The following is a 14,297-nucleotide window of genomic DNA, read 5'->3' on the forward strand; positions in this document are numbered from 1 at the left end:
GTTTTGACTTTGCTGATGATGTATGAACCACTGACCCACCTCTCTCCATCTGGGATTGCTGACAACGAAGCAAAAATATAATTTTGTCAGAATGACTGAGAACTCAGGGTTTTGAAGGAAGTCCTGGCCTCAGGATGGGAGGGATCTGTACGACAGAGGACTTGGGGACACTGGGTGAGCTGCCTTTACAGCACCAGCTCCTGGGCCTCCAGCTTCTGGTGCACTTGGGGCATTTCACTTAAAAAAATGAGATTTATCAGAAGCCCAGCTTTAACAGTGGCTCAAAAGCTTTCTTGTGCTTTGATTTTCCTAGGTAGGATAATACTAACTTTATAAGATTTTAATGCACAGAAGAGTGAGAGAGACGGAAACATAGGCATTGGACCTTCTCTTCCTTTTGATCCAAGAGTCAAACATAGAAGTGAATTTATTAAACTATCGTGTTGCTAAGAAGTTGAAATTCAACAAGGAGCTCTCAAGTTGAATCCCACATCTGCCATCAGCTACATGTGGTCGTGGCTGCTGGTCTTCCTACATCCCTGTGCCTCCACGTACTCATCTGTATAACAGGGCCGCTGACCTAGATCAAAGCCCCCTCCCCTGTGCACCATCTGAGCAGCGAGAAGGGGCTGAGTGTCCTGTAGGTAGCATTCTGAGCAGGAGTCCGTGAGCGTGGCTCTCCAGACGCTGGCCCACGTGTAGGCTGTTTCAGAACTGGCATAAGAGGTTTCCAGGTATCCCTGGCTGTGGATCCTGCCTCTGTCATTGGGTCCTCTCCTACTCCAGCCCAGGAGACCCCATGCTTCCCCCAAAGTCCTTCCATGGAGAGCCCTCTTCTCACTTTCAGGCTTCCCCGGAGGCAAGAAGGCGTGGTCCCAGCCCCGGGAGTTGCCCGGCCAGCCCATCACACAGCTCTCTCTGCACCCTTGCCCTCACCACTCCTCCTCTCTGGGCCCCAGCTTCTTCAAGATGTCTCGCCATGTATGGCCACACGTTCCACTTCCTGGTGACCCATCTGTCCTTCCTGACCAGCCTGCCCGTCTCGTCTCCCAGCCCCTAACCCTCTATGGCCATCACACAGCGTCATCCTGCAGAAGAGCCCAGCTGAGCACCTGACTCCCTCCTCAGAGCACAGTCTGTGTGTGGTGCCCCCAGCCCGTCAGCTCCACTGGCTTCCCTCACCTTCTCTGTCCAGGTGCTTCCCACCTTCAGACACAGCAGCGAGGCCTCCTCATATTCTAGAATTGCTGGACTCAGCCCTTCAACTGTTTCAACCCACAATCCCGAGCTCCCCTGAAATCCCACCACCCATGTGCGACACCAGCTACCACGGGGCAGGAGCTGGCACGGACTGGGCCCTCCACAGGACCCTTTAGCTGAATCCCAACCAGGTCCTCGTGACAAGTCAGTCACACACACTTGCCCTGGGTCCCACCACCTCTTGGCACCAAGGGCTATCGTTATTTTGACTTCTTCCCATCACAATGCCCAGTCCCCCCTACCCTATAAACGGGTCACACGGACCCTGTCCCTCTCTCAAATTTCAGGTCCAAGGTTGCTTTCTGAAAGGGGAGCAAATCCAGGGCCTCCGCAGTCTTCACAGCTCAACTGCCTTTTCTGGAGCATGTGACCATCACCGACACCAGGTTTCTCCAGCCGTCCGTCCCACCCACACTTCCCAGTGGACCATCCCTGCTGCCCACCACTCAGCTCCCAGCAGCAGGATGGTTAATGAGCATGGGATCACTCGCATTTAAGACTTGGCTGGCAAGTACCTGACTTCATGTTTCTCCCTGACACCCTCTGGCCCTCCACCTACACTGGAGGACCTGGACTCAGTTGAAAAGCAATGAATAAGATTTCAGGATCAGGCAGGGTAGGGAGGAAATATTTTGGGAGCTCTGAAAAAAATCATACCATGTACAACCCATTGACTAGCCTGGCAGGTGGGGAAGATAGTACTGCTGTTGCTACATTTTTCTGGTCAAAGAATTCAGTTATTCTCTGCCTTAACCTGTGTAAGGTTCCAAGGCACTGCCTACCCCTGTTCCAAAGATGGAAAAACTCAACAGCCTTGGATCTGAGCACTCAAGGACAGAGTGACAGAAGTGGAGGCAGCAGGCAGAGTGGACACACTATATTAGGATGGTGGGGGATGGGCAGGAAAGGTGTAGGGGAAGAAGAGGAGCCCATTACTGAGGACTGAACTCAGAGACCAAAAGGGATGGCCACATCATGACACGGAGCTGTCCTGCCCATCCCTCCTCCCCCACAGCCAGCCAGTGCTCAGCAGGGACTCCCATCAACTGCTGTGTGTGCAAGGCAGAACGCACCCAGCCCTCCACATCCACGACACACTCTGCTCAGGAGTCAGTCTGGGTTTTGCAGAACTTGGAAGTTCACAGCGGTTGGGGGAAAGAAAAAAAATACGAATATGTAACTTCTGTAAATTGAAGGGAGATGTAGGACCATGTGGCCATGTAGTTAGGGCTCCTCTTAGGATTGTGGAAGGAGCGCCAGCGAGTGAGAGGTCCTGAACCTTCAGGTTTGTCAGCTTTAGCGTAAGTCCACACACGGCCCCCAAGACCAGTACCGGGGGCTGTTATATCCCGACACCCAGAAAAGTGCCTATATCCAGCAGGTGCTAGATAAATACACGCTGAAGAATGAGCTCTGGTCGCCCCCCACTTCAGATAAATATTCTTTTATTTCCATGCTCCACTGTGACATTTGCAGCTCAGGTATTCAAATCTCACAGGAACAGAAAACCCACATTCGGAGGGTGTCCAGTGTGCTCAGATATGGGAATGGGCCTTTGTGGGCAGAGCCCCGGGGGTCCTTGGGGGCGGTCACCCATCCCTGTCACCTTCCACTGAGTGATGCAGACCCCACCAGGACAAAGGGAAGCTGACGGGGCCCCAGTGATGCCACACAGTAGCCACTTGCTCTAACACTGTGACGGATGGGCCGACTCCAAGGCCAGAAGCCCGGAAGGAGAGGTGCCTGGATTAGAACCAGAGCAACAGACAGTGACGGCCTCCTGCACCGATGGCTACTGCATCATTTTGACAAAAAATTAAACAAGATGCCACTGAGACCCTGAAAAACCAAATGACTCACTGCAGAACTTAAATTTAAAATCAATCCATAAAATAGTATCTAGAAACTCTGTGCCTGGTGCCCATCGGTCACAGAGTCAACAGAGAGCGTAAATAATAAAACTTTAACAGACTAGTAAAAGGCAGTAACGGGCCCACCTATAGTCACTTCTGGTTAGTCTACTAATGATCTACTAATGACCCCAAAAGTGGCTTAAAACTGAAAACCGTTATCAGTGAGAGATTAAGAATATAACTTCATCAGGAAGTCAACATTAAATGAACAGTTCATTAAAAGTTTTTGTTTAAAAAAAAAAAAAACACCTTCCCAAATAGCTACTCCAAGGAAGCCACGCCTGAAAGGCATTAAAAACATCCTCGCAGGTTCACTGCCGGCCCCCAAAGAAAGACGCCAAGGAGAAGAGGGCGGAGGCACCAGCCGTGGGCTTGGTGGAGCCGGTATACTGAATCACGTACTCCGGGTAGACCTGGTGCTTCTCGAAGACCACGAAGATGGACGGGTCGGACATGCTGTTCACGCAGCTGTCGTAGAAGACACTGCCAAGGCCCTCCTTGGCTGGGGGACGGACGAAGGAGGCATTGCCTCGGATGAACTCCCCCACCAGCACCCGGGCCAGGAACATCGTGTGGGACTTGGTGTCAGATTTGCTGTAGTGGTGGGAGTACGCGGCATCCCGGGCAAAGTAGCTCCCTGCAAGGACACACACGGGTTCAGCTGGGGGTGGGGGGCGGGAGGCAGCCCGCAGCCTGGAAGGCGGTGCTCGGGGTTCTGTCAGCCAGGCGACACCCCTGCCTCCCTCTTCTCACATTTCTCCAGCCTCTTCCCTCATGAAGGGCATCACGAGTCTCACCAAACTCTGAGACAGAAAACTCAAGTTCTGACTCGGTCCCTCAAATCCTAAAGGTTCCCCTGGGCACATCACTACTTAGCCCCCAAACCTCAGCTCCCTCAGCTCTAAAATGCAGCTATCACGCCAGCCTCATAGGGCTGGTGTGGAAAGGGAGCAAGATCCCATACACGGACAACTATAGCCACTGGCAGCCCTGCAAAGAATTCAGAATTCAGAATTCTGAAGCTCGTCGAATGGGACCTGCACTGGAGGCTGCCACATACACATTCGGAAATAGGACCCACCACCGGCTTCCATCCATCCTGTGCCCACGACTGCTGCCACACCTGATTAAGGCTGACTGATGGACAAGTGACAGAGTCCAAAGAGGGCTGTGGACTACAGCATCACATCATATGAGATTTTCAACTTAGCAACCGTGTCATGGTTACAGCAAAGAACATCCTTGTTCTTAGGAGGCACTCAAGGGGGAAAGGGCGTGACATATGCCACTTGCAAGTGGGTCTAAAGAAATAAAGCCAATGTGGCAAAAGGTTAAAGCTGATGAATCTAGGTAAAACTTATGCAGGGGGTTTTAAAATATTATTCTTGAGGCTTCCCTATGAGTTTAAAATTATTTCCAAATAAAGCTTGAAAATAACACAGAAAAATAGCTAACTCTCATTCTAGCGGGAATGATGCGTACACCGGCCTATCTGAACTGTTCAGATTCCCATTCCAGGGATCACGCAGGCACAGTCAGGGCCGGACTCGGGGCTGGGAAGGTACCTGCTCTCCTCCCCCGACTCATGCTCACCATATCCACAGCCTCCACTCCACAGGGACACAAAGCCCAGCCTGAGCAGGGCTGCTCCTGCTAGAACCTTGGGTGAGGCTCCTGGCTGCACACAGAGGACAGTAAGTGTGCCACCAGCTGGGCACCCTCCCCCAGAGGGCCAGGGGTCCATAACTCACTGAGTTTGACCCCACTCAACAACTCACACTGGTCCCCCCATGCCCCCATGTCCTCTATCAATTTGCTTTAAAAGGGTTTCACAAGAATAAATATTATGAAAATGTCTATGCTACCTAAAGCAATCTACACATTTAATGCAATCCCTATCAAAATCACATCCATTTTTTTCAAAGAAATGGAACAAATAATCCTAAAATTTATATGGAACCAGAAAAGACCTCGAATAGCCAAAGGAATATTGAAAAAGAAAGCCAAAGTTGGTGGCATCACAATTCCGGACGTCAAGCTCAATTACAAAGCTGTCATCATCAAGACAGCATGGTACTGGCACAAAAACAGACACATAGATCAATGGAACAGAATAGAGAGCCCAGAAATAGACCCTCAACTCTATGGTCAACTAATCTTTGACAAAGCAGGAAAGAATGTGCAATGGAAAAAAGACAGCCTCTTCAACAAATGGTGATGGGAAAATTGGACAGCCACATGCAGAAAAATGAAACTGGACCATTTCCTTAAACCACACACAAAAATAGACTCCAAATGGATGAAAGACCTCAGTGTGAGAAAGGAATCCATCAAAATCCTTGAGGAGAACACAGGCAGCAACCTCTTCGACCTCAACCGCAGCAACTTCTTCCTAGGAACATCGCCAAAGGCAAGGGAAGCAAGGGCAAAAGTGAACTATTGGGACTTCATCAAGATCAAAAGCTTTTGCACAGCAAAGAAAACAGTTAACAAAACCAAAAGACAACTGACAGAATGGGAGAAGATATTTGCAAACGACATATCAGATAAAGGGCTAGTGTCCAAAATCTATAAAGAACTAGCAAACTCAACACCCAAAGAACAAATAATTCAATCAAGAAATGGGCAGAGGACATGAATAGACATTTCTACAAAGAAGACATCCAGATGGCCAACAGACACATGAAAAAATGCTCCACATCACTTGGCATCAGAGAAATACAAATCAAAACCATAATGAAATACCACCTCACACCAGTCAGAATGGCTAAAATTAACAAGTCAGGAAACGACAGATGCTGGTGAGGATGCGGAGAAAGGGGAACCCTCCTACGCTGTTGGTGGGAATGCAAGCTGGTGCAACCACTCTGGAAAACAGCATGGAGGTTCCTCAAAAAGTTGAAAATAGAGCTACCCTATGACCCAGCAATTGTACTACTGGGTATTTACCCTAAAGATACAAACGTAGTGATCCTAAGGGGCACATGCACCCAAATGTTTATAGCAGCAACGTCCACAATAGCCAAACTATGGAAAGAACCTAGATGTCCATCAACAGATGTATGGATATAGAAGATGTGGTGTGTGTGTGTGTGTGTGTGTGTATATATATGTATATATATATATATATATATACATACATACATACACATACATACATACAGTGGAATACTATGCAGCCATCAAAAGAAATGAAATCTTGCCATTTGCAACGACATGGATGGAACTAAAGGGTATTAGGCTTAGCAAAATAAGTCAATCGGAGAAAGACAACTATCATATGATCTCCCTGATATAAGGAAGTGAAGATGCAACATAGGGGGTTTGGGGGGTAGGAAAAGAATAAATGAAACAAGATGGGATCGGGAGGGAGACAAACCATAAGAGACTCTTAATCTCACAAACCAAACTGAGGGTTGTGGGGGGTGGTAGGTGGAGTCGGGAGAGGGTGGTGGGGTTATGGACATCGGGGAGGGTATGTGCTATGGTGAGTGCTGTGAAGTGTGTAAACCTGGCGATTCACAGACCTGTACCCCTGGGGCTAATAATACATTGTATGTTTATAAAAAAATTTAAAAAAATATATACAATAAATAAATAAATAAATAAAAGGGTTTCCCAGGCCCTGGGAAGAAAGCCAGGTTCTGCTGGTGGGGCCACCTTTGCCCTTACCCTTGCCATAGGAAGTACCATGAAGACCACAGACCCGCCAGTCGAAGTTCTGCTGGCAGATGGCATCAACGAAATTCGCACTGGTGCCGTGGAAGAGCTGCCGCTCATCGACCACCTTCCCTCCATTTCTCTTCTGCATCTGGCCTTTTTGCCTAGAATCATGAGACAGGAGGTAGAGGGTGCTTGCTGCCAAATGCACACCACTTGACCCAAAAAAACACATTTTATTAGAAGCGTCATGAGTCCAGGCCCGTAAGACCAGGGTGAACAGCACAACCTGGGTGAAAAGCCCGCAGGAAGCCTTTGCCTCCACAGCTCAAGGCCTCTTCAGCTTCTTGAACTCCTGAAACAGACCAGACCCACTTCTTCCCCACTACCCTGCTTCCTCCGGAGCTTAGCTAGGGAAACTGGGAAGCTTGAGGATACTGGTCTGTGGGGGGCCGTCCCTCTCCCCCCTGTTACCCCGATTTCATCACTGGTCCCAGAGTACAGATGACACTGCTCCAACCCCCTCTTCTGGGGACAGGTCAGCAGGACCCAGGCCTGCCATGGTAACCTGCTGCAGATCTCCTCCCTATAAGGACAAGTCACTGAGTACCCAAGAACATGCTAGTTCTCAAGCACAAAAATGAGGCGCGGCTCCCTGGTGGTCAGGACACAGCTCTATCACCCTCTGCGCGTGGGTGGCTTAAACGGACCGGTCCCGCTGATCTTCAGGCAGGGAGGCAGAAGGCACCAGCACAAGTGCTGGCTGACACTAGGGCAGCTTGAGTCCCCTCAGCTCTGAGGGATGTGCCAATACTAAGCTACAAAGATGGAGAGATGAGGAGAAAAGCAGGGACACAGTCCCAGATTCCCCCAGCACTGGGCAAGCAGTGGCCGCCATCTCAGATTGTCCCTGAAACCCAGGACACATCTGACAAGCAGCTAGCCTCCCATGTATGTACTAGAGGGGATTGTCAGCAGCTCAGTAGGAGTGGGCCCTTCACGTACCACTGGTAGACTTCCCAGAGGGCCAGATTCTGGACTCGCTCAATCTTCTGAACAAAGTAAAAAGGCAGCGTACGGTTGAATAGGTTCCAGACCTTTTGATACTCGTCTGATGAAGAACTGAGGGTAATCTTCTGCAGGGAGCAAACATTTTTTTTTTCTCCGTTATCCTCGAAGTGTATATAGATCAGTCCCTTCCCAAGGCTGCTTATAAAATGCTAGAACTGCAAGCAAACCCAGACAGTGATCACTACTCTCCCTTGACCAGAGGTGTAGTCTCTCCAGCTGTGGGGTGTTTGCGGTTTGTGGTCACTTCCCTGCTGTTCACTATGGAACCCTCCTGAAGGACGGGCACGTGATACATCGGCACCACTCTTGGTGTCCCCAGGACATCCCTGCTCCTCCTCTGTATCCACACAGACTACATAGTCTACAGGACCAGAGCTGGTGTTAATACACATGGAGTGCGCACGTTTGGCCGAGCAGGGCAGACCCCTGTAAAGCAGGTGTGTATGGCAGGAGCCCTCCTCACCACAAGCGCCAGGGAAGATGTCAGGCAGGCAGACAATACACATCAACACAGGAGCACGAGGAGATTTGCAGGGATGGTGCCTGGCTACAGCGTCCTCCCAGCAGAGCCCACCTCTCCCTTAGCGCCTTGCTCTGGGAAAGAGCACCCCCTAGGGGCCAGGAGGGGCCCTGACCAAGGGCAGCTGATGTCTGCAGTGACAATCCATCAATTGCTGCACTTTCAGCCTGCAACTAACCGGCTGCCCTGTTCCTGCTCCTCGAGGCTTGGCCCGATGACAACCTGTTAAGGGATCCCTGGGCGATCGCTCTGTACCATGGCCTTCCCCTACGGTGAGTGCAGTCTGAATGTCCATGCATCTCCTGCAACTGAAGTTGTGACTGGTTTCCTTGCTTCCATCCCATGGGAGGACACCAAACTCCTCTCCCTCAAGTAGGGAACCCGCCTGCCCCTCCCCCAGACCAGACTGTCAAGGGCTCCCATTTCTGTCATGGCCTACAGCTCAACCCCACAACCAAGCGCTCTACAGCACTGCCTGACCTCCCTCCCGCTCCCCAGGGGCTAGGCATGCCCTCCACCCTGACCTGGGCTCCTTCCCTATGCAGTCTCCATCGACCTATATGTTCTTCCCCTACTTCTGTCTGTACAAGCATCAGCCATCACTTAGGTGCGGACCCAGTGAAACCTTCCCTACTCCCCTTAATCTGGTCACCTGGCCCTGTGACGCTGAGTACTATCGCTCAAGCTCGCCTAGCCCTTCACACATGTATCTGAGCTGCTGGGGTCTGGGTGCATACTGGGGTCTGTGTACAACTCGATAAGAGAAGTCCTCCCAGGGAAGACAGACACAGAGCCGTCAGCACAGTGCTCAGTAGGACACCAGCGTCAGAGGCAGTCTGAGGGCCTCACGTACATAAGGCGGTAGTGGACAATGGCCTGAGTACTCAATAGAACTCAGTATAGCTCTCGTCAACTGGAAGGCCCGACATGAGCCATGTGAACTGGTGTCCCTGTCTTCTGGTATCTGGCGCCTTCCTACAGCAACTCCCCTCAACATGTCCCTCATCACACTCAAATCCTCCCCTGGTTTTTTTCTTTTCTTGCTTAGTAAAACTAATACTTATTGGCTAAACAGCTGTTAAGCTCTTATTTCTGCCCTTTGAGAAATTTCCAGGTCATCATCCTTCATCCACAATACAGCCTCTCCCCTTGGGGTCATCCAGCTTCCTGGTGGTCATCCAGCCTTAAAACCCCTAAGACCTGAACCTAAAACCCCACACAGCTCCTGCCTCCTGACCCAGCCTCGCCTGACAGCTCCCTCAGTGGTGGAGTCTGCTCACTCACTGTGTCTAAGAACACCCTCCTCCGTGGCCCAAGGCAGTGTGAGTCTCATACCTTAAAGCCAGGGTCTGGCAGGGCCGAGGGGTCCCAATGGTCTGGGATGCTCTTTGGGCCTTGAAACTTGACACTGCTACAAAATGTAAACAAAAACACTGAGATTTTGTTTAGTCTTACACAGATCTATTACTGGTGGCCGCCACTCACAGGTACCAGCAGTCTGGGGTCTCAGCATACCATTTCGTAAGAGCAGGCAGAGGTGGGGAAGCCCCTAAGCACACTATCCATGACATGGGAGCACATCTATCTTTGCCCACGCGGCCAAACCCCAAAACCTCAGGCACGAGGGATCCATTTCTCACCTGTATCTCAACACTTGCATGGAAGGCAGAGAGTAACTGATAAAAGGAGCACATACAAACTTTCATCCACAATTTTAAAAATTCAAAGAGCTCTTTTTTCAAGCGGCCTCAATGAGGTGTAACTGGCATACAAAAACATTTTTTAAAAAAACAGAAAATGTATGTCACAACTCATTTGGCAGGAGAGCCTGGCTGGCTCAGTCGGTTGAGCATCCCCCTTGATTTCAGCGCAGGTCAGGAGACAGAGCCCCGTGTCAGGCTCCACACTCAGTAGGGAGTCTGCTTTCCCCCTGCCGCCCAACACTCGTGCTCACGCTCTCTCTCAAATAAATAAAAATTAAAAAAATTAAAAAAAACCCTCCTCTGACAGTAGAAATTTGACTACAGCTGCTAGGAGGCTATTTGGGGTCTGTAAATAGCCTATTTAAAAGGACTAAGCTGGGGCGCCTGGGTGGCTCAGTGGGTTAAGCCGCTGCCTTCGGCTCAGGTCCTGATCTCAGGGTCATGGGATCGAGCCCCGCATCGGGCTCTCTGCTCAGCAGGGAGCCTCCTTCCTCCTCTCTCTCTGCCTGCCTCTCTGCCTGCTTGTGATCTCTGTCTGTCAAATAAATAAATAAAATCTTTAAAAAAAAAATAATAAAAAAAAATAAATAAAAGGACTAAGCTTATTTCATAGGCTGCAATATTAGCATGTTTAATTACAGGTTTCACATAATATAAGCACCTTATCATCTTTCCAAAAAATAAAAATAAACAAAGACTGAGTTCTAAAAGACATGTGACCCAACAGGTCTAGGAACAGGAACTATGTCACTGTAATACCAAATCCTTCTGATTCTGTTTCAGAATGATCTGTTCTTTCTACAATAGATCTACCTTCTGTTTCCACTGGCATGAGACGTGTACCTTCATCCTAAGCCTCAAAGAACTCCCACAAATAACTCTCCTAGGAAAACAGCACAGTTTAAAATAACTAACCAAGGTCCCATAAGCAAAAATTAGCCAGAAACAGACTGTGGAGACTGAAGATGCTGAAATTATGAGGCAAGATTATAAGATTATAACACAACAATTATTTTTTCTGTGCTTAAAGAAATAAAGGAAAAGCTTTAAAAATATATGCAAGGAACTGAACTATAAAAAGATGTGGAGGGTTTGAAAAAGAACGAGAAAGAACTTCCGGAAGTGAAAGACACTCCTTGCTAGGCGAAGTTCCAAGGACAGCCTTGTGAGCAAGGGAGACTGCCTGAGGAGAGGAATAAGCTGAACGAAAAGGGAAGGGCGGTTATCCAGAATGGGGCCCCAGCAATGAGGAGATGAGAGATATGGAGGAGAAGCTGGGACAAGGAGAAGAGAGGGAGAAGGCCTGGATCTGGTCAGAACCTAACCAAAGCTCTGAAAAGAGAGGAGAGGAAATGCTGAAGGCTATTTTAAGGAGAACAAAGGAGAATCACTGACACAAAGGTCTAAAAAGCCCCAAGAACCTCCAAAAGGATAAATAAGAGCACACGCCCTGCCACACCAGGGTGAGAGCACGAAGAGCAAGACCAACACAATCTGAAAAGCAGTCAGAGGAAGACAAGAGTGAGTCTGGAAAAGGGGCTCTGCTTAGACGAACAACCAATTTTGCAACAGCAGCAATGGAAACCAGGTGACAGTGGAATGAACTCTTCCATGTTCTAGGAGAAAATAACCACACCCCAAAATGTTAGAGCCAGTGAAAATATCTTTCAAGACTGGGGGCAAAATGAAGATGTAGTCAGGCAAACGAAAATACAATTTTCCAAAAGATCTTCATCTAAGAAAATCTGAAAAGACAAAGCAGTAAAACATGAGTAAATCTAATGAAACATTCATTGTATAAAGTAACAATACTCATGAAGTTAAAAAACAAGAGAGGAAATTAACGGAATAAGGTATTTGAAAGCTCTTACATTAGTCGATAGGAAGACAAAGATACTGACCAACTCATACCTAAGAACACGTTATAATTTCTAGTGTGGCCTTTAAAAAAAATAAAGTACTGGGGCGTCTGGGTGGCTCAGTGGGTTAAGCCGCTGCCTTCGGCTCAGGTCATGATCTCAGGGTCCTGGGATCGAGTCCCACATCAGGCTCTCTGCTCAGCAGGAAGCCTGCTTCCCTCTCTCTCTCTCTGCCTTCCTCTCCGTCTACTTGTGATCTCTCTCTGTCAAATAAATAAATAAAATCTTTAAAAAAAAATAATAAAAATAAAAATAAAGTACGGGCGCCTGGGTGGCTCAGTGGGTTAAAGCCTCTGCCTTCGGCTCAGGTCATGATCCCAGAGTCCTGGGATCGAGCCCCACGTCTGGCTCTCTGCTCAGCGGGGAACCTGCTTCCTCCTCTCTCTCTTTCTGTCTGCCTCTCTACCTACTTGTGATCTTTGTCTGTCAAATAAATAAATAAAATCTTTAAAATAAAAATAAAGTAATACAGTACATAACTTCCAAACTAATAGGAGGGGAAAAAACGAAATGACCAAAAATATCCATAAGGCGGCAAGAAAAGAAAAAGTAGGACTCAACCACATGAATTAAACATTTTTATGCAGGATATAAGGACAGTAAGAAACTAAACCAGAGAGCCAATGTGTAAATGCCATTTCAAACTTCACATCAAACTCTGGTATTAAAACTCTGGAATGTGGAGATCATATTCTGTGATCCTGTCATTCATGTAAACAGAGAAGTTGTTTCTGAAAGCAACCCACTCTAGGAGTCCCAGCTGGCTGGAGAGGCGGGAGCAGACTTGCTTACTAGAGTTGCAACAGGGGGCAGCCGTCACTTGGGTTAGCAGAATAGCCACAGGCTTCACTGCGCGGACACTGTCTGACTCTCAGGTTATGCACTAGGAAGATCCTGCCTGAATCAGGCATATCTTAGTCTGAATCTGACCAAAATGATCGCTTTTATTTCTGATGTGTGGTGTCTGTGGCCCTCTAAAGCCCACGTTACAGTGATAACAAAAAACATCCGGTCTCAGAAAGGTGACAGATTTTTCCAAACTGTATCTAAGGTAGGCTTTGATTAGGGGAAAAATAAAAAATAACTTCCAGAAGTAGAAGCAGCCACAGTTAACTAAACTCTAAATCCAGAAGCAATACACAGGAGAGATGGATCCATTTTACTAAAAAATAAACATTTCTGCCTGGGTACAATACTTTATAAACAAAGCTGGCAACTAAGAAATCAAGAGAAAAGGTTTGTGATTTGTATAAGAAACTGAGTGCTGATCTCCCCAGTAGAAAAAAGGCTCTTAACGTATCAAAAAAAACCACCAAAAGGCTGACAAAAAATTGAACAAAAAGACAAACTCCCCACAGAAAAAGAAAGGCAAATGGCTGTTACAGTTAGCAAAAAAACTTAAAACTTCACTCATAAGAGAACGCAAATTAAAATACACTGAAAACACCCTTTGCCACACATGAAAACAGCAAAAGTCCAAGAGCTTGATGAGTCACTTGTTGGCAGGGCCAAGGCAGTACCTCAAGCACCTTGAGGCAAAGTGCATAATGGTTCAACCCCATTAAGAGGAATTTGCATTTACCTTCTAGAACATTAATCTCCCTGAACATGAAACAGCACGTACACCAGATCATCCACCGTGGTGTTACCCTTGTAACAACAAAAGATCTGAAACAATGCAAAACATCCCTCCAAAGGGGACAGATTAAATAAATTAGGGTATGCACAGGTGTTGGAGAGCCATGCAGACAGACAGATTTCAGAAGACTTCAGTGTCCTGAAAGGGAAAAGAAAAGGTACAGAACAGTGCATACAGAATGCTGCCTCTAGTTTGGTTCAAGAAAAGTGAAATCAGAAAATACTTTTATGTATACACATTTGCTCATTTTTGCAGAAAGAAAAATAAAGATAGATCAGAAATGTATGCAAATGGCGACTCATTGTGGAAACGCTGCAGACAACAGAGAGGAAGACGATGACTATTGAGTATACCCTTTTCTTGGACTGATAATACCTTTTCTCTCTAGTTTGTATCAAACTCTTCTTTAAATGACCATGGTCCACAAATACAACTACTGAGGTCCATCTGCGAGACCCCAGAAGAGCCAGCAGAGAAACTATTCGGTTCACCATGAAACAGAAATGAGCCCAGTTTCTCTGGTTAAAGGAAGGCGTAGCTGGCTGAAGACAACACTGGCTGAAGTTCCAGCTTAGGCTGTGACATCACCCAATGTACCAGGCGCTGTGGTAC

At 47.8% G+C, this 14,297-nt stretch overlaps 1 protein-coding gene across 1 annotated transcript in view; it reads right to left on the minus strand.

Annotated features, from left to right (window-relative positions):
- Positions 1-2,688: 2,688 nt before the first annotated feature.
- PARP12 (poly(ADP-ribose) polymerase family member 12) overlaps positions 2,689-14,297 on the minus strand; it is a 42,526-nt gene continuing 30,917 nt past the window's right edge. Inside the window, exons 9-12 of the mRNA XM_047694732.1 lie at positions 9,760-9,835; positions 7,839-7,969; positions 6,846-6,997; positions 2,689-3,810 (exon numbers count right to left, since the gene is read on the minus strand). Of these exons, the coding sequence (XP_047550688.1) occupies positions 3,485-3,810; positions 6,846-6,997; positions 7,839-7,969; positions 9,760-9,835 (685 nt within the window). The 3' untranslated portion in view covers positions 2,689-3,484. The remainder of the gene's footprint in view (positions 3,811-6,845; positions 6,998-7,838; positions 7,970-9,759; positions 9,836-14,297) is intronic.

This window comes from Lutra lutra, chromosome 11, assembly GCF_902655055.1.
Source record: "Lutra lutra chromosome 11, mLutLut1.2, whole genome shotgun sequence".
Classification (NCBI taxonomy): domain Eukaryota; kingdom Metazoa; phylum Chordata; class Mammalia; order Carnivora; family Mustelidae; genus Lutra; species Lutra lutra.